This window comes from Crocuta crocuta, unplaced genomic scaffold, assembly GCF_008692635.1.
Source record: "Crocuta crocuta isolate KB4526 unplaced genomic scaffold, BGI_CrCroc_1.0 scaffold466, whole genome shotgun sequence".
In the NCBI taxonomy this organism is placed as follows: Eukaryota; Metazoa; Chordata; class Mammalia; order Carnivora; family Hyaenidae; genus Crocuta; species Crocuta crocuta.
Genome location: NW_027529672.1, coordinates 2403249 through 2426787, shown reverse-complemented (window position 1 = coordinate 2426787; position 23539 = coordinate 2403249). Strand labels below are relative to the sequence as shown.

The 23539-nt window shown below is 46.2% G+C and overlaps 1 protein-coding gene across 1 annotated transcript in view; it reads right to left on the bottom strand.

Moving 5' to 3' along the window:
• Nucleotides 1-1296: 1296 nt before the first annotated feature.
• Nucleotides 1297-23539, bottom strand: part of EDRF1 (erythroid differentiation regulatory factor 1) — a gene marked incomplete at its 5' end in the record, with an annotated part of 38752 nt that continues 16509 nt past the window's right edge. Inside the window, 10 exons of the mRNA XM_077762915.1 lie at nucleotides 1297-2085; nucleotides 9579-9730; nucleotides 10847-10962; nucleotides 12299-12452; nucleotides 13644-13793; nucleotides 13945-14103; nucleotides 16267-16490; nucleotides 18468-18686; nucleotides 21412-21562; nucleotides 21853-21924. Coding sequence (XP_077619041.1) covers nucleotides 1932-2085; nucleotides 9579-9730; nucleotides 10847-10962; nucleotides 12299-12452; nucleotides 13644-13793; nucleotides 13945-14103; nucleotides 16267-16490; nucleotides 18468-18686; nucleotides 21412-21562; nucleotides 21853-21924 — 1551 coding nt within the window. The remainder of the gene's footprint in view (nucleotides 2086-9578; nucleotides 9731-10846; nucleotides 10963-12298; nucleotides 12453-13643; nucleotides 13794-13944; nucleotides 14104-16266; nucleotides 16491-18467; nucleotides 18687-21411; nucleotides 21563-21852; nucleotides 21925-23539) is intronic.

The following is a 23539-nucleotide window of genomic DNA, read 5'->3' as shown; positions in this document are numbered from 1 at the left end:
CCCCCTTCACAGATGTGGCATTACTACCCTGAACACTTAGGGATTCAGGGGAAGCGCAGATTTCAGATTAACCACGCCCCACACTTCCTGTCGTCGTAATTTATCTCCTTCTCCTGGACGGTGTGCGGGCTTTCCCACGAGTTTCCCCCCCTCTTCGCAGCGTCGCCGGAGTGCCAAGGCACAGACCAGGGCGCACAACTCTAGTCGCAGGAACAAGGTCACAGCTGTGGCCCTGCCAGGGTCACCACAGCGGCCGCCGGCAACCCTTGCCCCGGACTCCAGCCCAGGGCCCTGGCACCTTCTCTCCATCCCTGGCACGGAAATTAGCCGGAAAACAAGCCGTCTCCATGACCAGGCCGCAAACAGCACAATTCCGCTCAACTAACCGCCAAAGCTCAAGCACTTTAAGCAGCGCTCCTTTAAGATCGGCAGATGACGAAACATTTAGACTTTTTCTGCCCCCGTAGGGGATGTTCATATTATTGCTTCAACAAGAGAAGACCACTAGAACTGGGATCTTCTTGCTTAAAAACTATCCGACTAAACGGCTGTTCAGCCGAGGAGAGGCCAGAAGACGAGGCCAGGGTGACATCCCTGACACCAGCTCACTTCATTAGCTCTTCTGGGTGGAAGCGAGCGGACTATGAAGGGAGAGCGGAGGGACAGCTGTCCTGACAGGCTCCTGGTTCACAACTCAGGTAAAACTTTAAATGCCTCGGTTTCTGCGAATGGATGCAGATCTGTCCCAAGGGAATGCAAACCAGCTAAGGGGACAGAGCTAGGGCAGGGGTCAACTCACTGCCAAGGAGAACACGGACCCGCTCAGCACGTGAAAGAGCAGTTTGTAAAGATTCCGCTTTATTCCAGACAACGTTCCAGCAGGTTCAGACTCCAGAGGGCAGGGCTNTCACGGCGCGCAAGGTCGGGGGGAGCCCACTGCCCGCACTCGGGGCCAGACCAGTGGACATGGGGCAGGGGCGGGCTCCGGTCTTCAAGTCCCAGCCGTCAAAGGAGAGCGCACGCCCGGTTTCTGTTCCGTGTCCTTGAAGCGGAGGCTGTGGGCCCAGGGCAGGTGGGCGGCGCCCGGAGGGGTGGGGAGCAGAGGACACACGTGCGCCCAGGTGAGAGCCACGCAGGGCGGTGGCAAGTAGTGTCCTGGCCCCGCGACGACGCAGTGAATGGCAGAGATTTTTAGTGTTTCAGTCTTTGCTTTGTAAAATTAATTAAACCAAAACCTGATTTATCAAATCAAAACTCAAAGTGCAGAATGTGAAATTCAGGAAAAATAACAAGACATTTTAAATAAATAAATTATTTATTCAAAATAGTTTTCTTACCTTATTCACAGTTTCCAGTTTACAGTGAAAGGAAGGGGGAGCAGTACCTATCCTTGATCAACTGTCCTAGCCCGTCAGAGAGAAGCGGCCGCCCTCGGCACACCCCGAACACACCACCGCAGAGCCCCGCGCGCCGCGGGAGGAGGGGGGTCGCCTTCCGTGCGACCGAGAAGCACTGTAGACGCAGGACGTTTCTTCAACCTGCCTGACTGAACCACTCCGTCATCTGGGTGAAAGTTCCCGACCGAAGTATCCTCACCCAAAATAATTCTATCTTAACCCCGTGGAGGCTAATAGACTTGAAACCTGTTTACGAGTGTACCTGCGTCACAGAAAGCGTGGGGACACAGGTCCCACATACGTCTCCGAGAAACAACGCCAGGGGCCTTCAGTCTGACTCTGACTTTGCTTCAAATGAAGCAAAGAACTCAACCACGAGTTGTCCGTCATGGGGAATGAGAACTGTTTCCTCTGCTGTGCCTGTTTCTAGTGGCGATTTCCCTATTTAATGACACGAAGCACCGAATGGACACACCAGCCCCCGAGAGCAGAAGGCACAGACAGCGTCCCTGTGGACGGAGCCTCAGACCCGAGTCACTGGCCGCTGCCGCGAGCAAGCTGGTCCAGCAAGTGGAGGAGAACGTCGATTCTTTCCAGAAGAGTTGTGTTCCTGTTGGCGGTGGCTCTCAGAAGCTGGGAGTAAGTCTGCTTGTTGGTTTTGAGGACTGCATCTTCTTCAGTATTACTGCTGCGTTAGAAGGAAAAAAAAACAGAAGAGCACGGTGAGGTCCACCGACAAGTCAGAAAGAAACCTGAAGGCTGAACAGTGCCAGCCCATGCCAGGCACGGGAAGCGGGTGTTCTGGGGCTGCCTAGTCCGTACTCCCCCGCCCGCATCCGCTGTTCACAGGCCTGTTTTTACACATTCACTTCAAAAGGTCTATTAAAACCAAGGCTCATTCTCTTTACAGAGATCTGAGTGCCTAGCGCGAGCTGGGAACCGCTCGGGGCAGCGGCCGGGACACACCAAGCAGAGTCCCTGCCCCCGTGGCGTCTGCCTACGGATGCAGCAGCGGGGAGAAGCTGTGCAGCAGACAGGCCGGCGACCGCGTGCCCCCGAGGACACACGGGGGAGGAAACCCCGCGCGGGCGGCCTGNGCCCCCCCCCCCCGCCTCTGCGGCCCGGCCCCCCCACAGCTGTTCACGAGCACACATCCAAAGCGGCTGCGGGGAGGTTCTCCCTGGGGCTGGACCTGCGAGGGGCTGCAGCACGGACCCGGACTTGGGAGCTCCCCGACCCGACTGCATGGGACAGGTCAGTGCGACCTCGTGTGGAGGGCGCCCTCAGGTGCAGGGCTCGAGACACACTCCACCTACAAACTGTTTAACCAAAACTTGAGTTGTTTGTCCTGAAAATCTGTCCCCTACAGGTCACATCAGTGGACCCTTATGTTAGAAAAGACTACTATTACGTGGCAGCTCATTTCTANTTAAAAACGGGCCCAGACAGAATACAGACCTCCCGGCCACGCATGACCAGGTAACTACTGACAGGTGTCTACACCCGAGCCATGCCATAACCCTGGCGCCTCAGGAGGGCAAGGACTTATCTTATACATGTAAATACCAAGGCCCAGATGGGCCAAATAATCTGGACTGAGGAAAAAACATTATACTCGGACTCCAAATGCTGTGCTCTTTCCACTCACCAATATGCAAACGCTCCACTTTTGCCCAAGTGCCCGCCAGGCTGGCAAGAGCAAACCAGCATCTGGAACCTCCCTCCGGTGCACATCGAGGCTCAGGCTGGGAGGCCGCCGCCTCATCGTGGCTGCGCTTGCTCTTCCTCACTAGGACCCCGCTGTCCACACTGGGCTGAGCACGGGCCAGGCTGGAAATGGCGTGGGCTCCGCACAGCCCTCAGTGGAGACCGGCTCCTCCTCTCGCCCTTAGTCCTACTTCCGTAATCAGGCAAATCTCTCTTCTCCTCAAAGCCGCCCATGGCGCAGCACAAGTGACTGTTCGAAACGCATCCACTATTTATAGCTGGGGCCTAAGACACTTAGGTTTTAATTCTGGGGTGCAGCTGACATTTGCAAAACCTCTGATCTTACAAGAAACTTAAACTCCTTTCTGACAAATAAAGGCAACAGGACTTAATCAGAACGAGTGCTCCAGAAAGTAATTCTTCATGGACAACGATGCCACACCGTGGCTGGGTGCCTAAAGATACCAGACGGCTGCTGGGATCATACATTTAGAACTGTGAGATTTGTTCTCATCATAATTCTGAATCTTAAATCTTCATCTTCCAATTTCTACAAATGACTCCCATCCTTAATCAACTCTACTCTCACCAAGTCTCATTGAACCATGAACTCTAACAAGGGTCCCAACATTTCACGGGCTTATCTTTCTTCCAAAGGCAACCAACATCTATTTTCCTTTTTTTAATAATGTTAACCAAATACACACACACATGTACAAATATACGTATATGCACGTGTGTATATATAAGATATACATACATATACATAAGATATACATATATATGTCTGCGTGTGTGCCTTTTAAAAAGTTTTCGCTTATTCACTTTGAGACAAGAGTATATGCATACATGCGAGTAGGGGAGGGGTAGAGAGAGAATCCCAAGCAGGCTCTTTGCTGTCAGCACAGAGCCTGATGCAGAGCTCGAACTCCTCAACTGCAAGATCATGATCTGAGCTGAAACCAAGAATCAGATGAGCCACCTAGGTGCCCCTAATCTTAACAAAATATTGAAAGTACATACATGGCCAGGAACAGTCCACAAATCTACAAGATCTGCCCTCTGCACCATGCTCAAGAGCTTCCCAAACCCTCAGAGTCTACGTTTACATTTTTCATAGCTTTGCATTCTCGGAAACCCCAAAGCCATCACAAAGGTAAAGAGGCTCCAGTCTGCTAAAGCAAGGAGTATTAAACTACAGTTTTAACTTCTTCCCAAAAGAAAAAAACAGAACCCAACATGACAAAACAAGCATTTCTATAGGGGCGCCTGGGTGCCTCAGTCGGCTGAGCATCCCAACTTCGGTTCGGGTCATGATCTAGATTTCGGGAGTTCGAGCCCATGTCGGGCTCTCTGCTGACAGCTCAGAGCCTGGAGCTGCTTCAGATGCTGTGCCTCCTCTTTCTCTGCCCCTCCCCTGCTCACATAAACTCACTCTCTCAAACATAAAAAAGCATTTCTAGCAGGACAATGGTTGTCATAAGAGGAAGTTGTCCTAAGAGGATTCTAAGAAAATTAAAATTTTCATTTTTATTAAAAATTTTTTAACATTTATTTGAAAGCGAGAGAGCGCGCCAACCCATGCAAGTGAGGGAGGAGCAGAGAGAGAGGGAGAGCATCTCAAGCAGGCTCCAGGCTGCCAGCGTAGAGCCAACGTGGGCCTGGAACCCACGAAACCCTGAGATTATGACCCGAGACCAAGAGTCAGCTGCTTAACCGATGGAGTCGCCTGACGCCCCAGAAAATTTAGATATTTAATTACTAAACTGTTTTTTTTTTTTTTTAAAGCAGGGGTGGGGTGGGTAGAAAATAATTAAAACATACTANTGGGGGAGGGCACTTGTGGGGATGAGCACTGGATGTGATATGGAAACCAACTTGACAATAAACTATTTGTAAAAAACAAAAGCAAAAACAGAAACAAATTCTTTTAAGGTCTAGCTCTGATCTCCCTTTTCTGCAGACAGAATGCTCACGGACTCGTGGGGAGACGGCAGGGCGCAGCGCAGGCCGCCCTCTCCACAACAGAACCGCGGTCTCGTGTGCCGACCAGTAACACCCGGGAGACACACGCACTGACCTAAGAACCACTTTCTCTGTTTTGAAGCCTAGCGGTACGTTAACTGTACGAATGCAAATATTACAGTTAACAGTCTTTTAATAAACTTCGAAAATTAACACAAATTAGCTAAAGAGGACTTAATGCATCCTGCACAAAAACTTTTGAAATTTTGAAAGCAGCTAGAGAAAAAAAAAAAAAAGGCCCATTACATACGTAAAAACAAAGGGAAGACGAAGAACCAGAGAGCACGCACGCCAGAAGGCCAGGGAGGGACGGCCTTCACAGGTGGGATGGAAAAGTCTATCAACCCAGAACTCTACACGCAGCCGCACATTTCCCCAAGCCAGAAGAGGAATAAAGACTGTCGGACAACCAAAATGGGAGAATTCTCTGCTGCCAGCTGTTAAAGGAAGTTTCTCAAACAGAAGAGGACACCAGACAGAAAATGGTTTCTATCTCAAGAAGAACACTAGAACAGAATAAATGAAGGTAAAATAAATTCATATAAAAATAAATCGTTCTCTGGGGGTACCTGGATGTCTCAGTCAGTTACTCGCGGTTCGTGGGTTCAAGCCCTACATCAGGCTCTGCGCTGACAGTGAGGGGCCTGCTTGGGATTCTCTCTCTGCCCCTCCCTCACTCACCCTCTCTCCCCCTCAAAAATAAATATTAAAAAACAACTGTTCCCTGATTTTTAATTTCCTTAACAGGTTAACTATCTAAAACAAACATGGTAGTAGCATGAGGTGTGTTTGTAGCATAGGTAAAGATAAAATGAACGGGAGTACCACAGCGGGAGGAGAGGGCAGAACGGGGGCGACCATCTGAAGGTGAGGCAGCACAGTACCATGTGAAGGGGGCTCCTGATTAAAGATGGAAACCCTAGGTCAACCACCACGAATTTTAGAAAGTAGTATAAATAATCAATAGTGAAGTAAAATGCAACCACAGAAAATGTTCAATTACTGTGAGAAGGCAGGAAAGACAGGCAAAACAGCTAGCAAGGTGACAGATTTGAAGACACCAATTATAAGTTTGTTTAAAAAAAACAAAAACAAAAAACAAGACCCCCTGGTGCAGCCGCTCTGGGGAACAATGTGGAGGTTCCTCAAAAGATTAACAATAAAACTCCCCTAGGACCCAGCAACAGCACTGCTAGGGATTTACCCACGGGATACAGGAGTGTGATGCCTAGGGGCACATGTACCCCAATGTTCATAGCAGCGCTCTCAACAATAGCTAAATCATGGAAAGAGCCTGAATGTCCATCAACGGACGAATGGATCAAGAAGATGTGGTTTATCTATACAATGGAATACTACATGGCAATGAGAAAGAATGAAATCTGGCCACGTGTAGCAACGTGGATGGAACTTGAGGGTGTTATACTGAGCGAAATAAGTTAGGCAGAGAAGGACAGATACCACATGTTTCCACTTATAAGTGGAACAGGAGAAACTTAACAGACGACCATGGGGGAGGGGAAGGGGAAAAAATAGTTGGGGAGAGGGAGGTAAACCATAAGAGACTCTAGAATACCGAGAACAGACTGAGGGCTGATGGGGGTGAGGGAGAGGGGAAGGGGGTGATGGGCATGGAGGAGGGCACTTGTTGGGATGCGCACTGGGTGTTCTATGGAAACCAACTTGACAATAAACTATGAAAAAATAAAAATAAAATGTAATTTGTCGGATAAAAAAAGGCAAGACCCAATTATATGTTAGATTCTCACTTTTACTAGAAATGGCATAGCTAGGGTAAAAGCAAAAGACGTTAACCGAAAGAAAGCTGAGTGTTATATTAACATCAAAAATGGGCATTACCCCATGATAAGGGGGTCAATTCTCCAAACACAACAGTCCTGTGTATACATCTAAATGTGTCCACATCGAAAGACAGGAAACACAACAGACAGAACAAAAGGAAAAAAAAAATCTATGAATCCGTAACTGTAGTTGGAGAAGCCCACTCCTCTTTTAGTAACTGATGTGACAACAGGAAGTTGGTAAGATACAGAAGACCCAAACACTACCATAAGGCGACAGAATTGACATTTCCAGGACACTCTACCCAAGACAGCAGGATGCCCGTATACTTCAAGGGCACACGGAAAGACAAACCATAGTCTAGGCCACAACACAAATGGGAACAAATGTGAAAGAAATCATACAAAGTTATGGTCTTATCAGCACATAATGGAATTACTAGTAACCAATGATAAAGATTACCTGGAAAGTCCCAATATTTAGAAACTAAGCGGCATTGTTTCTAACAAAGTTTCAGGGGATATCAAAAATTAGTTTAAACTTAAAAAAATGGAACTATAAAAACACTTGTGAGCTGCAGCAAAAGCAGTGTGAAATTTATAGTAAATGCTTACATAAGAAAACAGAAAGGGTCTCAAGTCCATAATCTAAGCTTCTACTTTAAGAAACCAATAAAAGAGCAACTTAAACCCAAAATAAGCACAAAGAAGGGAATAAAGGTAAACGTATAAATTAATGACACTGAAAATAGATAAACAATTGGGGGGGGAATCAATCAAACCAAGCTAGTTCTTTGAAACGATCAATACAACTGATGAATTCCTAACTGGGCTAACCAAGGGGGGAAAAAAAATCCAAGCTGCCATTATCAGGAGTGAAATAAAGGCTACCACTACAAACACCTTTAGACATTAACAGGATCAGAAGGGAATACTGTGAACCCATACATCTGACAACAGATAAAATAGACTTTCATTTGCTCACAGAAAGTTTTATCTATGAAAAGCAGCTACACTCTTTGTGAAAACTTTTCAATAATGCCAACTCTAGGTGAAGATCGTTTCGCTAGTAAATTCTAACAAAGCTTTAGGGAAGAAAGAGTAATTCCACACTTCTAAAACTCAGACGAGGAAACACAGGCAGTGGACTTCATGAGGCCAGCACACTCTCTGCCCAAAAGCAGACAAAACCACTACCAGAGAGAACCGTCCCCACAAACACACACAAAAGTATTAGCACATGGAACCCCAGGGATACATAGAGAGAATGGTGAATCTCAACAAAGTGGAATTTATCTCAGGGATGCAAAGCTGCTTTAACATTAAAAAACCACCACCAGCACCGCCCCCCCCAAGTGAGCCCCACCACATTAACAGACTCAAGAAGGAAAACAATATGGTCATTTCAATGTGTATACAAGAAGCATCTGACAAAAATTCAACATCCACTGATGATAAAAAATAGGAGTAAGGAACATTCAACTTAAAAAAAATTTTTAAGTTTATTTGAGAGAGACAGAGACAGCGTGGAGGCGGGGGTGGCGGGGAGAGAATCTCAAGGAGGCTCCGTGCCACCAGCACAGAGCCTGACATGGGACTTGAACTCACAAAACTGGGAGATCATGACGTGAGCCGAAACCAAGAGTCAGACGCTTAATGACTGAACCGCCCGGGTGCCTCTGAACATTCTCAACTTGATTAAGAACATTCAGCTGATGCCTCACTGAATGGTAAAAGCCAGCACGCTTTCTCCCCGAGCGCCTGAGGAATCGGGCAGAGTGGGGGCTGACCAAGAAGAGACAGCAAGGGGACATTCTTGGAGCGATAGAGCAGTTTTAAATCGTGATTTTGGCAGGAGACATAGGTCTATGTTTGTCAAAGCTTGAATAATTGTATGCCACAAAGAGTCAATTTTACTACATATAAATTAAAACAGACACAAAAACTGCCTGTACCTGCAGATTATGAAGTGATAAAATACTCATGGGATAACTGATAATGATCTAGGTGTGGAGACGATTTTTCCCCTTATTTTCCAAATTTTGTAATATGGCCAGGTTGTACTTACGTTTTAAAAGGAAAGACCAATTACCTTCCTGATCTAGTGCTTACTACCAGAATTCCAAGTTAAACTATTAATGCCAACTTAAGAGCTCTGGTAAAATAACATAATCATACAAGCAGAGATGGGGTAGGAGGACATTTTTGTGGAGATGCTCACAGTTCTCAGGAAGTCTTGGGCTTTACAGAGATTCTGACATTCCATCCTCCATCCCCTTTCTATTAGTGCATTTGGTGCTGGGTAGCAAGCTCTAGTCCTGACTTCCCGCTTAAAGACAGTGCTCAGAAGGGTTACTAGAAACAGTCTTCTTCCAGGGCCATTCATCTCCCTCAGGGCAAATATTAAAACCAACAGGGTATTTACTCTTTAGGAAGCAAGATCTGTTTCTACAGTTTCGGCATGTAACGGGCCACACAGAGAGGAGTCTCCTCTGATTTAACAAGTCAGAGCACCACTTCAATCCCTGGTCACCCACATACAAAACAAGAGCGAATACAACAGATCTTTTCCCCAGGGTCAGTAGAACTCACCTTTCTACAACTAAGGGCTCGAAAAGAAATTTCCACAGAGAACAATTGGATTTACCTTGTTTTCTTCTTAGTGGAAGACAGCAGTTTGATGGACTGAAGTAGAAGGAATGACAACCGAGACTCAAATATACCGAGGAGCTTGATCACTTCTTCTCGACTGAGACTGGGTGAAGAGTCAGCAGCTGGAGCGCCCTCCTCACGCTTTGGCTACGAACGACAGAAAGTTACTTCACCAAAGCTGCGGGACAATTACAGCTTCACACCCAGGTGACGGGGCTGCAGCACGGTCCACCCAGTAAACATTTTAGGCATAAAAACAAAAGAAACAAAAAGCAAACTCAAGGTCATTTCCGCCCCCCCCACCCCCCACAACCGCCTCCCTGGCAGAGCCTGTCGGCGGCAGAGGCTGATGAGCCCCCTCACCCTGGAGATGATCTGACAGACGAGAAGGCGAGAAAAACCTCTCACACCTAACAAGCACTTATGTAGAAATCAATCCTGAATGGAAGCCTTCTACTTCCCAACAATGCCTGCTGATGGAGCAGAGGGGAATGGGCACTCCACGGGGTTTCACAGAGCGCCCGCTGGACAGGCTGGCGTGCGACAGGGACTCAGGGAAGCCTTTAGCGACAGCAGAAGGTCGCCTGAATGCTGGAATGCCAGGCAAACCGGAGAGGCTTTCCAAGGAGCCTGCTTAAGCCCATTCAGCATTCAACTGCTCCCTGGGAGTTTAACAGGAATTATGGAAGAGCTACGTGCCTCTTTCTTAACAACGAACAGAACAGGGGCGCCCCGACAGCTGAGTCGGTTAAGTGTCGGACTACTGACTTTGGCTCACATGATCTCACGGTTCGCAAGTTTGACCCCCCACATCGGGATGCTCTGCAGTCTCTCCCTGCCTCTCCCGCACTTGCTCTCACTCTCAAATAAAATAAAAAATAACAAAAAACAGTAACTTCCTTTAAAAAAACAAAAGCAAAACCAGAATGAGACGGAAAAGACACAACTAAAAAAACAAAACAAACAAAAGGAAAACACAACCGAGGTAACAGATGTTATCAGAGCCTTACTAAGGTCTATGTGGCTAAAGAAAAAAAATGTTTACTATAAAAGCTATAGTTCCAACTTAAAGAGTTTAATAATTCCAAGAAAATATAATAGGTCACTGTTAATATGTTTTTATGTAAAGCACATACATGTATGTGTATGTCTATATACACATGAACACACACAATATACAGGCCCCCCCCATATGCCCACTGTATACATTCAGCATTTAGCTTAAGACACACAAAAACCAAAGACAAGTATTTCTCCATTCACCTGGTCAAATTCCTCGACAAGCTCCTTTCTGAGGAGCTGGAATGCGTGTTTAGTTCTCACCATTATATCAAGAGCCCCAGACAGTGTTTTCAATTTTCCAACATTGCTGTTCTGACCTAGAGTGTGAAACACAAAGTGATCATTCCTTTAAATATCAATCTAGAGACCATTCCAAGGTCAATGCATTAATGAACACTGATTTTCAAATGCTGTGAAGGTAGCTCATGAGAATCTCCACAGATTTCCTAAGTCCAACTGGTAGTAATTATCCCTGGACAAAGCAAAAAGGACAGCAGTCTCCCTGCTGCACCATGTCGTTCTGTCGCGGTGACAGCCCAGCCTGCCCGAGGACGACCTGAGTGTCAGGGCAAAGCAGCCGGCTGGGAGCAGATGTTTTTATTACTCTCCTCAGATACTCAGTTTTTTTAAAGGAAAATTAACCACATTTATCTCAGCAAACGTGTTCCCAGTAGCTCCCATTTTTATGAAAATGCTGCCTGCTCTCTTGAAGGTTCAAACACGGCAGAAAATTCAAAGATGTCAATGAAGAAAGGACACCCAAAATCCACCCCCAGAGCGTGCGGCAGTAGACCTGCCGTCTAGTATACACTGGCAGGAAGGTAACAGAAGTACTTTCAGTAAACAGGATTTTCAGAAACGGCTGTGAATAGGCCATGCACTCGCAGATGTACCAAGGCCAAATCAGTACCCAGGGAGACCCTCCCTCCCGGCCGCCTGCGCCCCGCCTCCAAGCCGGCACTGCCACGACTCAGTTGCACACCCTTCCGGGGACACTCGCTGGAAGAGTCCCCCCCACCTGTGGCTGAGGAGTACATTTAATTCTATACAAGAAAACAACGGAAATAAAACCAAATAAGCAGTCATACTTCAAATAAACGTTTGTCTCTCTACCGCACAGGAGCTAGGTGTGCAAGGACCCCTGGGCGCACGGGAGCAGGTGGGCGTGGGTGGGAGAGAACGTGGGGAAACCCGCTCCGTGGGCAGCGCTGGCTCCCCGCCGTGGCCGAGCCCGCCCAGCCCCCACTGCCCGGGGATCTCCACCTCGCGCAGGGCCTACGGTTGTGGTGCCACAGGCCACGGCTGCCCGGATCCACGGCATTTAAGGAGCTCACTGCCCCATGACCACTGCTTCTCCCAAAGCTGTTCGTGAGGACTTGATCTCGGATGGTCTCAACTGACTTGTCCCATTTTTTTCAAATAAGGAAACACAGACTATATTTCAGTATTTCTAGGAAATAGGTCCCTGAGTGTAATCAAATCCATTTTCTAAACTTTAAAAAGTGTAGAGACTTCTCCTGGCCCCTCCCCAAAGTCGTTAACATTTTCATTTTAATTTGCCCATAGTTATTTACAATCACGAGAGGTCTCCGGGTGGGCCTCACTCTAAGAGGACATGCACACGAATCTGAGAAATGAAAACCTAAGGCTTACTGGTCATCTGAAACTCTGCAAACGCCACTCTTTCTAACTGCACTCGAAGTAGTTCACAGGGAGCATCTTTCAGAAGCTGAAAAAGCTTAACAGCTTTGCTGTAATGAAGATCTGCCAGCACCCGGTGCTGCTTCCTAAGATGTTCGTCACCAACCTGGAATCAAAAATGAAAAACAAATCCTAAAGCTGGCGTTTCACAACAACTGCTTACCTAAGTCTCTGGATCACTAAATGTTCTTTAACATTGTTTTCCTAGAAGTCTTCAACAGCTAACACTCTTATATTTAGGCGTTTAATTTAATCCACTTTTGGTTAATTTTTGTGTATGATGGGAGGTAGGAGTCCAAGTGCATTCTTCCACATGTGGACACCCAGCTGCTCTAGCACTATCTGCTGAAAAGAAAATTCTTTCCCCACTGATGGTTTGAATGCTAAGGCTTGCTTGCTTCTGCCTTGGGGATATCAGGCTCCTGGGCAAGCCTGAATTTTGGTTAGGATCTCCTGGGGCAAGGACTAGATAGTCCAGGGGCAGCATAAGGTGAAAAGAAACCCTCTGTGGTTAAGCCAGACCTCAAAGGACAATATTCTCAGACTGTCTATCCCCAAGGGGCTGCAAGACAAATCATCTTGGTCCCGAGCTTCAAAAAAAAGGAAAACAACAAAACAAAAAACATCCCTGAGAAACCTGAAACACAGGACTCCTGGCAGAAGCCAAGCAACCTCTCTGGAGAAGAGGCACCATCAACCTGGGCTTCGGTTTATTCTTAGACACGCATGCATTTGAGCACCAGGATTCATGTTACCAGGCTGTTCACAGCACATTCTTCCTAACAGCCTCAAACTGAAACCACACAGAAGTTCAGGAATCACAGAGTGGATAAATAAACTGTGACATGGTCATTAAATGAGTGCTACTAAACCAGAAAACGCACCAACCAGGATGAATCCCACAAACACGATGTCCGGTGAAAGGCAATAAACCACAGAAGAACTCGTACAGTATGACTTGATCTGTAAAGGTCACGACCAGGTTTAAGTGGTAAAACAGAAAGGGCACTTAACGGAAAGCCCAGGACAGCAGTTACCCTGGGTGGGTAGGGAGGCACACTCTGCACGGCGGGGGTGGTGCACAGAGGAGACTGAATCTGGCCAACTGACACCCACTCCATTTATAGTAAAGGAAAAAATGCAGCGCGGGCGAGGGGAAAATTACCTAGACTCCAAATCTTTTTAAAGCAGCTGACAGAATTGACAGCAGCACAAAAATATACGCTAAAATGTAAGACAGACACCCAGAGCACTTTTCAACGGACTTGGCATTGAACTGAAGTTGGAGTGGCAGTACCTGGTTTCTCAGACAACTGTGGTACATGGACGCCAGCCTGTGATGGATGGTTGCTGCGCGGTACTGACAAAGTGGCTGGCGAGCAGACACGGAGTCCACATCACAGTGTTTCAGGGACTTCATCATAGCCTCGCTGACTTCTTTCTCAATCTGTTTTTTTTAAGAGGGAGGAGGAAAAAAATGACAGGCCTATAATCTTAAATAAAAGTACTTAAATACTGCTTGTTAAGGAAACAATGTTTTATATCCATTAAAAGCTTAAAGTTGAAGACTTCTTTCATAGGCCAGCAGGTACTATTACCTGCTCCTGAGCTTTTCTAGAGAGCGGAGCATAGTCCTGCTGCAGCGTCGCCATAGTGAAATACGTAGTGGACAACTCCCAATTCACCGAATCCCAAACAGCTGGGTGTATGTCTCGCGTTCCCAGTGACCTCAGAGCTTTCAAATAGTAATCAACAGCCTGTGCGGGAGGGAAGGACACGGTCTTCAATCGGTTTAAATCTATGCCAACAGCGTATCAGAATAAAACACCCTTTATATATCACCCAGATGTTGAGTTGATTTGGGGACAGTTTATAGAAGGGCAATATTATGAAAGGAAAAAACGATCTCGTAAACGGTTTCAATGAAGAAAAGCTACTTAAAGTGGCTGGCCACACGCCACTCCACATTTCCATGGCAAGTCCATCATAAGCCTTAGTACTTTCTGACTTTTGTTCGTGCTGGAGGATGCATTTACTTCCTTTGGTTTTTCTTTATTTTTTAACGTTATTTTTGAGAGAAAGAGAGACAGAGACAGAGTGGGGAGGGGCAGAGAGAGAGCAAGACCCAGAATCTGAAGCAGGCTCGAGGCTCTGAGCTGTCAGCAGAGCCTTGTGCAGGGCTCAAACTCTCAACCAAGAGATCATGACCTAAGCTGAAGTCGGACACTCAGCCAACTGAGCCACTCAGGTGCCCATGGTTTTTCTCCTTCTCAAATGAAAATGTATAACTAGTAAACTAGAAAACAACTAGACGAGTCTAAGGATAAAAAATTGCTGATCTGACTGTAAAAAGCCGCAATCCCCTACCCTCACTCATCCCCTGCCCGAAAAGCATGGTCATTACGTAATATTCAAGCAAATAAAAATCGCATTTAATTCCATCACCCGGTAATAATTTCTACATTTCTTGTAACTATTGACTTTTTTCTATGTATCTGTGAAGTGGAAAAAGAAAAACTGAAACAAGGTCACTTTCACTTTACAACTTCCCGTGCCGTGAACGTCCTTCACTAGCGTGCTCGGGGAGCTCTGAAGTACTTGCTAGGGGAGCGCTCCTGGTCCTTCCCGTCTCCTACACTGGATGCTTCTGCGTGCCCAAAAATACGAGTAATTTGACAGACAGAAAAAACTCAATTTTTAAACTTCATAAAATTAAAAATTTGAAATTTCTTACATTTTAACCACTTTTTAACGTGTATCAATTTTCTGTTCAAGATTATTTGCCTTTTTCTACTGGGGCAGTTTATTTTCAATGATTATTTTATTCTTGAAGCAAGCAAGCACCATACCCAGTGTGGGGCTTGAACTCGCTCCAACATCAAGAGTTGTGTGCTTTACGTATAGGAGGATTAGGAGGAACTTAACGGAGGACCGTGGGGGAGAAGAAGGGGGGAAATGGTGGGGGAGAGGGAAAGAGGCAAACCATGAGAGCCTCTTGACTGCTGAGAAACAAACTGAGGACTGATGGGTGTGGGGGGGAGGGGAAAGAGATGGGCATGGAGGAGGGCACTTGTGGGGATGAGCACTGGGTGTTATATGGAAACCAATTTGACAATAAACTATTTGTAAAAAAAACAAACAAAACAAACAAAGAAAAAAAAAAAGAGTTCTGTGCTTCACTGACTTAGCCAGTCAGGCGCCCCTATTTTCAATGGTTCTTTACTCTTCTTTATATATGAAGGATTTATTAACCTCTGGTCTGTCATGTTATAAATATTTTCTCAACTGTGGTGTGCTTCCTGTTTGTTATGCATTTAAAAACCAGTCTTTCTACACATTTACATGGGTCCACCGTCTACTCTGTGCTTCCTGCTTATCGTGTCATGTGAGGCAAATCCTGTCGCATCTCCTCGCATAAGGCTCTTCCACCATTTCCTCCTGGCACCTTCCCAGTTTCCCTTCACGTCAGCCTGCACTCTGCCTGCTGCCTCACATCTTCTCTGGTTACACCAACACAACCCACCAATGACTGCAACATGCCAGCTCCGATACTAAATTCTCCATGTTATAGGGCCGTTTTTTTTTTTTAATTTTTTTTTTAATGTTTTATTTATTTCTGAGAGAGAGAGAAAGAAGCAGCGTGAGTAGGGGAGGGTCAGAGAGAGAGGAAGACAGAGAATCTGAAATAGGCTCCAGGCTCTGAGCTGTCAGCACAGAGCCCGACGCGGGGCTCGAACCCATGGACCTCGAGATCATGACCTGAGCCGAAGTCGGATGCTTCACCAACTGAGCCACCCAGGCGCCCCTCTAGGGCCGGTTTCTAAGTGTTGTAACCGTCTCCTCACACACCATTGCCACAGCTCTCAGTAGATTTATGGGATTTTCCTGGAGCCAGGGCAACGTGTAAGCAAGCGTGTTACCTTATTATAATATAAGCCTTCTTCCGGAGAAAACTCGCGCTTAAATTCATCACCAGCACCGCAGTGCGCCTGCGCACAAATTCGCATGAGCCTCCCCGTGTTACACAACAGAAGGGCAGCGTTTGTAGCATCATCAATTGACTCAAAGTTGTGAATTCCTTTCTCAAAACAAGAAAAGCTTTTTTTCCACAGCTGTTGCTCCGCAGTAGACACGCTCTTGCTCACTTGACAAAAAAGGAATGAAAGCCACACGTAAGCAGACATCAGTGTAAACACATGTGCCCCAGGGAGGGAGGAGGGGAGGAGGGGAGGACAGCTAAGGAAGCGTGGCCCACGGATTCTGACTACGTGCTGCGTGCTCCCTCACCAACTGCCTCCTCCAGACACACCTCAAAAGCACAGGTTCTTATTTCTCAATAAAAAAAATATACATATGGGCTCCCGGGTAGCTCCAGCAGTTAAGTGTCCTTTTTTTTTTTTTAATGTTTACTTATTACTGAGAGACAAAGACAGCACATAAGCAGGGGAGGGGCAGAGGGAGAGGGAAACAGAACCCGAAGCAGGCCCCAGGCTCTGAGCTGTCAGCAAGGAGACCGATGTGGGGCTCAAACCCACGAACTGTGAGATCATGACCTGAGCTGAAGTCGGACGCTTAACCGACTGAGCCACCCAGGCGCCCCAAGTGTCCGACTGTTCATTTCAGTGCAGGTCATGATCTCACAGCTCGTGGGAGGAGCCCTGTGCTGGGCTCTGCACGGACACTTGGGAGCTTGCGGAAGATTCTTTCCCTTTCTCTCTGTGCTGACTGCCAGCTCAGAGCCTGGAGCCTATTTCNATAACCACACTAATTTTTTTAAGTGTTTTTGAAAGTACAAGTATGGGGAGGGGCAGTCAGAGAGAACCCCAAGCAGGCTCGCGATGCAGGGCTCCATCTCACGAACCAGATCATAGCCTGAGCCGAAATCACGAGTTAGATGCTTAACCAACTGAGCCACACAAACATTTCAGTAAGAAAACATTTTAAAAAGCACAAACTCTTTGTATCCCTAGTGCTAGAGTCCACAGACCACACACACACTCTTACAGAACACCTGCTGTCCTCATTTCTCTGAGCCCTCTGCCTCCTCACACCAGGTCCAGTCTTTACATTCCCATCATTCTCATGGCTCCAACTACCCCCCCCCATCATTTGAGTGACTCCCCAACGTCTGTCTTGCTGACCCAAACAGCTCTAAGTCCAGGTTTTTTTTTTTCCTTTATAACTTTATTTTTTAGAAATAGTTTATTGTCAAATTAGTTTCCACATAACACCCAGTGCTCATCCCCACAAGTGTCCTCCTCCATGCCCATCACCCCCCTCCCCCCCACATCCATCAGTCCTCAGTTTTTGTCAGCATTCAAGAGTCTCTCATGGTTTGCCTCTCTCCCTTTCCCCCACCATTTCCCCCCTTCTTCTCCCCCTTGTTCCTCCGTCAAGTTCCTCCTAATCCTCCTATACGTGCAAACATATGATATTTGTCCTTCTCTGCCTGTCTAAGTCCAGGTTTCTACTGAGCCAGGCCTTCCACTCACACGTCCCCTGGGATCTCAAACCTGATACCGGCCCAGCCAAATCCACCCTCCTCGGCCTGAATTGCACAAGGCCACGTGCTGTTACTCTCACCATCCACTGGGTCGTGCAGTGCATCCCCGGCTCCTGGTCAAGGCTGTCTGCTCAGTCGGGCCAGTACCCCTCTCCCTACCTGCCTGCGGGCATCCTATCATGTTCCAATCTGCTCAAACGACACCTTCTTCCCTGAAAGCCCTCCAAGAACCCCACACCTTCAACAAACCTCTCTCCCCACTCTTCTGGGCTGCATCTGTGCTTCTGGCATTTTCCAGAGAGTCACCTTTCTATCTGGCTTCCTGACATGAAAGAGAACTAGGTTTCTGTCAGTTACAATTCCAGCAGAGAGCCAGCTCAGGCTGATTGTGCCCTTCACTTTTGAACGGATAAGACGAAGAATGGACGACCCTGAAATGAGGACTCTCAAAGGGCCATGTTTTTGTTTAGCTCTCGAGAACTTGAGAATAGAAGATTCTTTGACACAGCACTCCTTTATGCATAAACTCCCATGCCACAATCCTTTGCCCAAATCATACCCAGCAGGATTTTCTAACAGAAGAGGCAACACAGGGGGGCACTGGGGAGAGACACTCACCTGCTCGCTCACTCTGCAGCGCAGCAGCCTGGTTCATGTAGAACACGCCGATCTCATTTCTAATATTACCCATTCTCTTCAACACCTGTACGTAGTGTTCTGGGTTTTGGCTTTTTAAGTCACTAAACTGCAAGATTTCATTAGCAGCTTCGTAACATTTACAACTAACTGAAAGCTGACTCTCTAAGTCTGTAGACAGATCAGTTGCCCATGCAAATCCTTAAAAAAAAAAAAAAAAAGGAAATATCACCATGAGTCACATGAGCCCTTCTTCCTTACCATCTACGTAAAGCTCCTAGTTTTAAGACCATAAATCTAATATGGTACAAACCTTTTAAAGAACCTTCAACTTACTTAGAAAACTACATTTTCCTGGGATATTAATGTTTGAATAAAGAATTATTTTCCTGACTAAAAATACCGAAAACTTCCCATGACCTGGATTTTACCAAGTATACCTGCTTATTGGCAAAGGCCTCAAACTGTTCATGGATACACAGTAAATTTTTTCTTCTTTTTAATCAATGGAAACAGTTCTTGAAATAAAGCTCTGTTTGCTACCAGAGGCTATTCAGGTACATCATGGCCTGCGACGTCAGTTTAACTCACTGAAGAAGCTGCTCGCTAAGCCCTCCAAGGCTTAAACATGCCATGTAGCGGGGCTGGAGCGGATGGAGGTGCCGGGCCCAAAATCCAAGGGGGGAGAAAAGGGCGCACCACTGCTGTTAACACTGGAACATAGGAGAGAACGTACCTCTCACAACGGTGTTTTAAATGGAATTAGTTTGATGGGAGTGGTAAAAACACACTGAAGATTTTCTCAGGGTCTGAAAATAAAATCATCTGAGAAACTCAGAAGGAAAGTAGGGGAAGAAACGGGGGGCGAGGGGGGCAGAAAAATACTCCAGTTCTCCCCAATGTACTTCTCTAGATACCCAATGTCTAAAGTTTGGGGGAGGTGGATTATCAAGTTATGAACATTTTAAGAGCACAAGGCGACGACTCCATGGTATGCACACAGACCCATGTGCTCGCTCGCGCGCCGCCCGGACCGGGTGTGCGGACAGCGGCCCCGAGAGGCAGGACACAGTCACTAGGACTTCTCTGCTCTCCCAGTTTTAAAGTCTGTCAACTCCACAGCAAAGGAATTCATTCGCTAAGATGGTCAGCTAAGAACTAGGTTTAAAAAGTTCTCTCTGAGCCCCCAGAAACCATTCAGAAGGGAACTCATTCACTNTTTTCGAAAGCAATGCAGGTACAATCTCTATTATAGTCTTATTTATGCACGGATTTCTCTCTCCTCTGCTACTGTAGGCATTTTCTGCACCTGAGGTATTGTGAGAACACCAGAGATGAAGACGACAGAATTTCTGTTCACAACTATTTTGGTGTACGTGCATAAAACCGTTNGCCTGAAGATCTCACAGAGCAAAGGTGGAGACAGGCTGCTAACACGAACCACGGCAAAATCCAGTACGTCCAAGTACACAGATAAGAACAAAATGCTGTGGGAATCCTCCCTTCCCAATCTCTCAGCCTCAAGATGTCTTTTTTTGGTCAGCAACAACGCAAGTCTTTTTGAAAGCAATGCAGGTACAATCTCTATTATGGTCTTATTTATGCACGGATTTCTCTCTCCTCTGCTACCGTAGGCATTTTCTGCACCTGAGGTATTGTGAGAACACCAGAGATGAAGACGACAGAATTTTTGTTCACAACTATTTTGGTGTACGTGCATAAAACCGTTCGGCACAACTATGGAAGACAAATTAAGAGCTCTAGGACAGGGGCGCCTGGGTGGCTTAGTCGGTTAAGCGTCCGACTTTCGCTTAGGTCATGATCTCGCGGTTCGTGGGTTCGGGCCCCGCATCGGGCTCTGTGCTGACTGCCGGCTCAGAGCCTGGAGCCTGTTTCAGTCTGTGACTCCCTCTCTCTCTGACCCTCCCCTGCTCATGCGGTCTCTCTCTCTCTCCTAGAAATAAATAAAACGTTAAAAAAAAAAAAGGGCTCTAGGACAAAGTGGTAAGGAAATCAATTCTGACTAGAGACAGAGGGGAGCATGAAGATCTTGAACATCGACAGCTTGATTTTCAACAGCTGAGTTGGGGAGGAAGGAAGAAAAGATTTCAAAACAACAAAAAATACCATAAAAAAGGCAGCGATGGCTCAAGCCCTGGTGTCCTCACTGCACAGGGGCGCAAGCCTGGAGCATAGCAAGCACTGCAGCAGTGCTGGGGAAGTAAGTTCGCTTCCTCACACACAACTTATGCTCGTGAAGAGAAGTGAAGTGAGGAAAGCACGCGGTATTTCAAACACACAGGCTTCCAAAACACTTTTTAAACGAAACGGACTTTTAAAAAGCCCACACATTCTTCATGAACTGACTTTCCTGAGGAACCAACCAGACACTGTAAGTGACCTTTCTAGTTTCCTCAAGGACCACAAGGGAACAACAGCCGACGGTTTTATGGGCTTATGTGCGCCACCACTCTAAGCGCTTCAAACAAACTAATTCGTCTGATGCATATAAAACCTTTAAAGTGGGCACCACAGTCTCCATCTCGAGAGACAACAAGGCTCAAAGAAGTGAAACGTGCCCTAACACAGCCAAGACTTGAAGCCAGGCAGGCAGGTTCCTAAGTCTGCTCTTAAACCCTCAGCTGCAGTCGTTTCTTAGGAGAACCCTACTGGGCCCACGGCATCAGCTCGGCACCACAGGGAACTGGAAGCAGTGGAACTTATTAGGAATATCTATAAAGGATCAAAATTATCCTTTGTTTTATCGTTTGAACAAAAAGATACTTCCCCCTACCCTCCATTCACATGGTATCCTTTTCCTGAATTCCCTACAATGAACGCCTTAACTGACAGAAGTCTGCTGTGGAGAAAGGACCAGTACACTCTTCTATAGAAAAGTCCTTATTTGCACATCAATTCAACTTACTTTTGTCCAAAAACAAGGCCATCTGCTTCTCCAGACCCTCAGGGCCCCCTCTTGTGGATTCATCTTCATATTTTAATGGGATTGGGGTGTTGGGGTCAGCTGCAGGAAGGTCGCTTTCTTTTTTAATGCTGCTATCCACAGATTTTAGCCCCTTTAAACAAGGAGAACCCGTTACTATACACCTAACTGAAGAACTAGGAATTAAATATAAGGCACCGAACACATTTAGGAAAATTTTATTTTGAAAATAGACTTTTAAAAACTACATTTTACTTGAAATTGTTGAGAAAAACTAATTTTCTGTTTATGCTTAAAGTGGAAAAAAAAAACCTCACAGCAGAAGATCCTTCAGAGCAACATTTAATCACCAACAAACAAGTGCTATGTACAGCACACCAAATACAAGGTCACTGAAACAGAGACGACCAAATCAAGACCTACCTCCAGAACATAGCTGAGCACAAGTCTGCAGCGCTCCTCGGTGTCATGGCAAACCGGAAACGTGCAACTGGGCTTCAGAAACAAACATTTGAAGTGATTAACAGGCCGCCCCCAAGACAAAATCCACAGCTCTCGAATCCTGGGAATTACTAAAACTCTACACGTCAATAATTCCAAGATTCGCTTATGGATTCAACTTCGTGAGGGAACGTGCTGCTTTAACTGCAGATTAAATTGATAGAAGCATCAACAAAAACTTGGCCTGATGAAAATTTCTTCCGAAGTATATGTTACTCTCAATTCTTAAAGTTTTAAAAATTCCATTATGACAAAAAAAGAACAGGAGCAAGGTTTTAGATAAATGTGTACCTAATCTAAGAGGGCGGTTTAACGGATACTTGGCGACACACAGTTAACGGGATCATCAATTTCACAGTGGGTTAACAAGGATCACCAGTTGTCTCACTGTAGAATGTACATGCCTAATTAGGAGCAGAACCAGTTAACGACATCTACTAGGGACACCATGTGTAATGGCCTCCACGAAGCATTTCAGTTTTGGGGAGTCCAGCAAGGCGAGAACCATTCTCAATTCATAGCGCACACGGATGCTAAATAATCTGTCCAAGGACACAGGAGGCCGAAAGGGAGGTGCGGGAGCCATGTTGACTGTACTTCAAACAGTACATTTTATAGGAAGGCTCATGAAAGACATGTTTATATGAATACTAGGACTGTAGTTTTTGATAGAGATAAAAATCACAGTCTCTGTAAAAACCTGTCAACTAACATACCACCACGTCTTTAATGATCATCTACTTTCCTCCCATAAATCCAGGATCCTCCAATATAGTCCCTCAAATACACAAAATCATTGATTGCAAAAATTCTGTTATGATCAGAAACCTTTTCCAATTCCACCGTGAATGTGCGCTAAAACTCAGAGGGACAGGGAGTAACTTTTCCTGTAGTCATTTCGTCAAATGTTTACGGAGCACCCGTTAGGTGCTCTAGACACGAAGATACAAGAATGGCCCCACCTACAGGGAGCTTCTCTTTCAGTCAAAGTAAACAAACACAAACTTCAGGTACAGATTATCATCTCCGTGAAAGAGAAAAATACAGCATGGTTTGGCTAGCGTGGTCAGGGAAGGTCTCCGAAAGGAGTGACATTTCCATCAGGACTTAAGGCTGAGAAAAAGGCAAGCACGAAACCTTCTGGGACGTGCTGAGCACAAGCAATGGCAGATGCCTCATATGGGCACGATCTTGATGAACCTGAGGCAGGAAGAAGGGCAGGGGGGCTAAGGTAAATGAGAGGGAAGGTGTAGGAAGAGTAAGAAAGACAGGCAATGTTTTATAGTGACAGTGAGGTCCTCTAAAAACCTTGGATATACAGTTTCCATCTGAAAGTTAAGCTCAGAGCTTACAGTAAAAGATGATCTGTAAATATGACCAGGTTTCAGTTCAGGGACTAGGCAGGGTCTTTTAAGGCTGACTTCGATCTGATCACAGAGTAGACTGGAAGGTAGTTAGAATTCAGAAAACGGAAACTTCATTCTAATGTCTGGAGAAAGACCGATGCTAGAATAGTCGATGCAATCCATGTCACCAGAAATCAAAGGGGGGAAATTGTCAGGGTCTATCTGGCATGGACAGACAGAGATGTTCAATCTAGCTGACATGG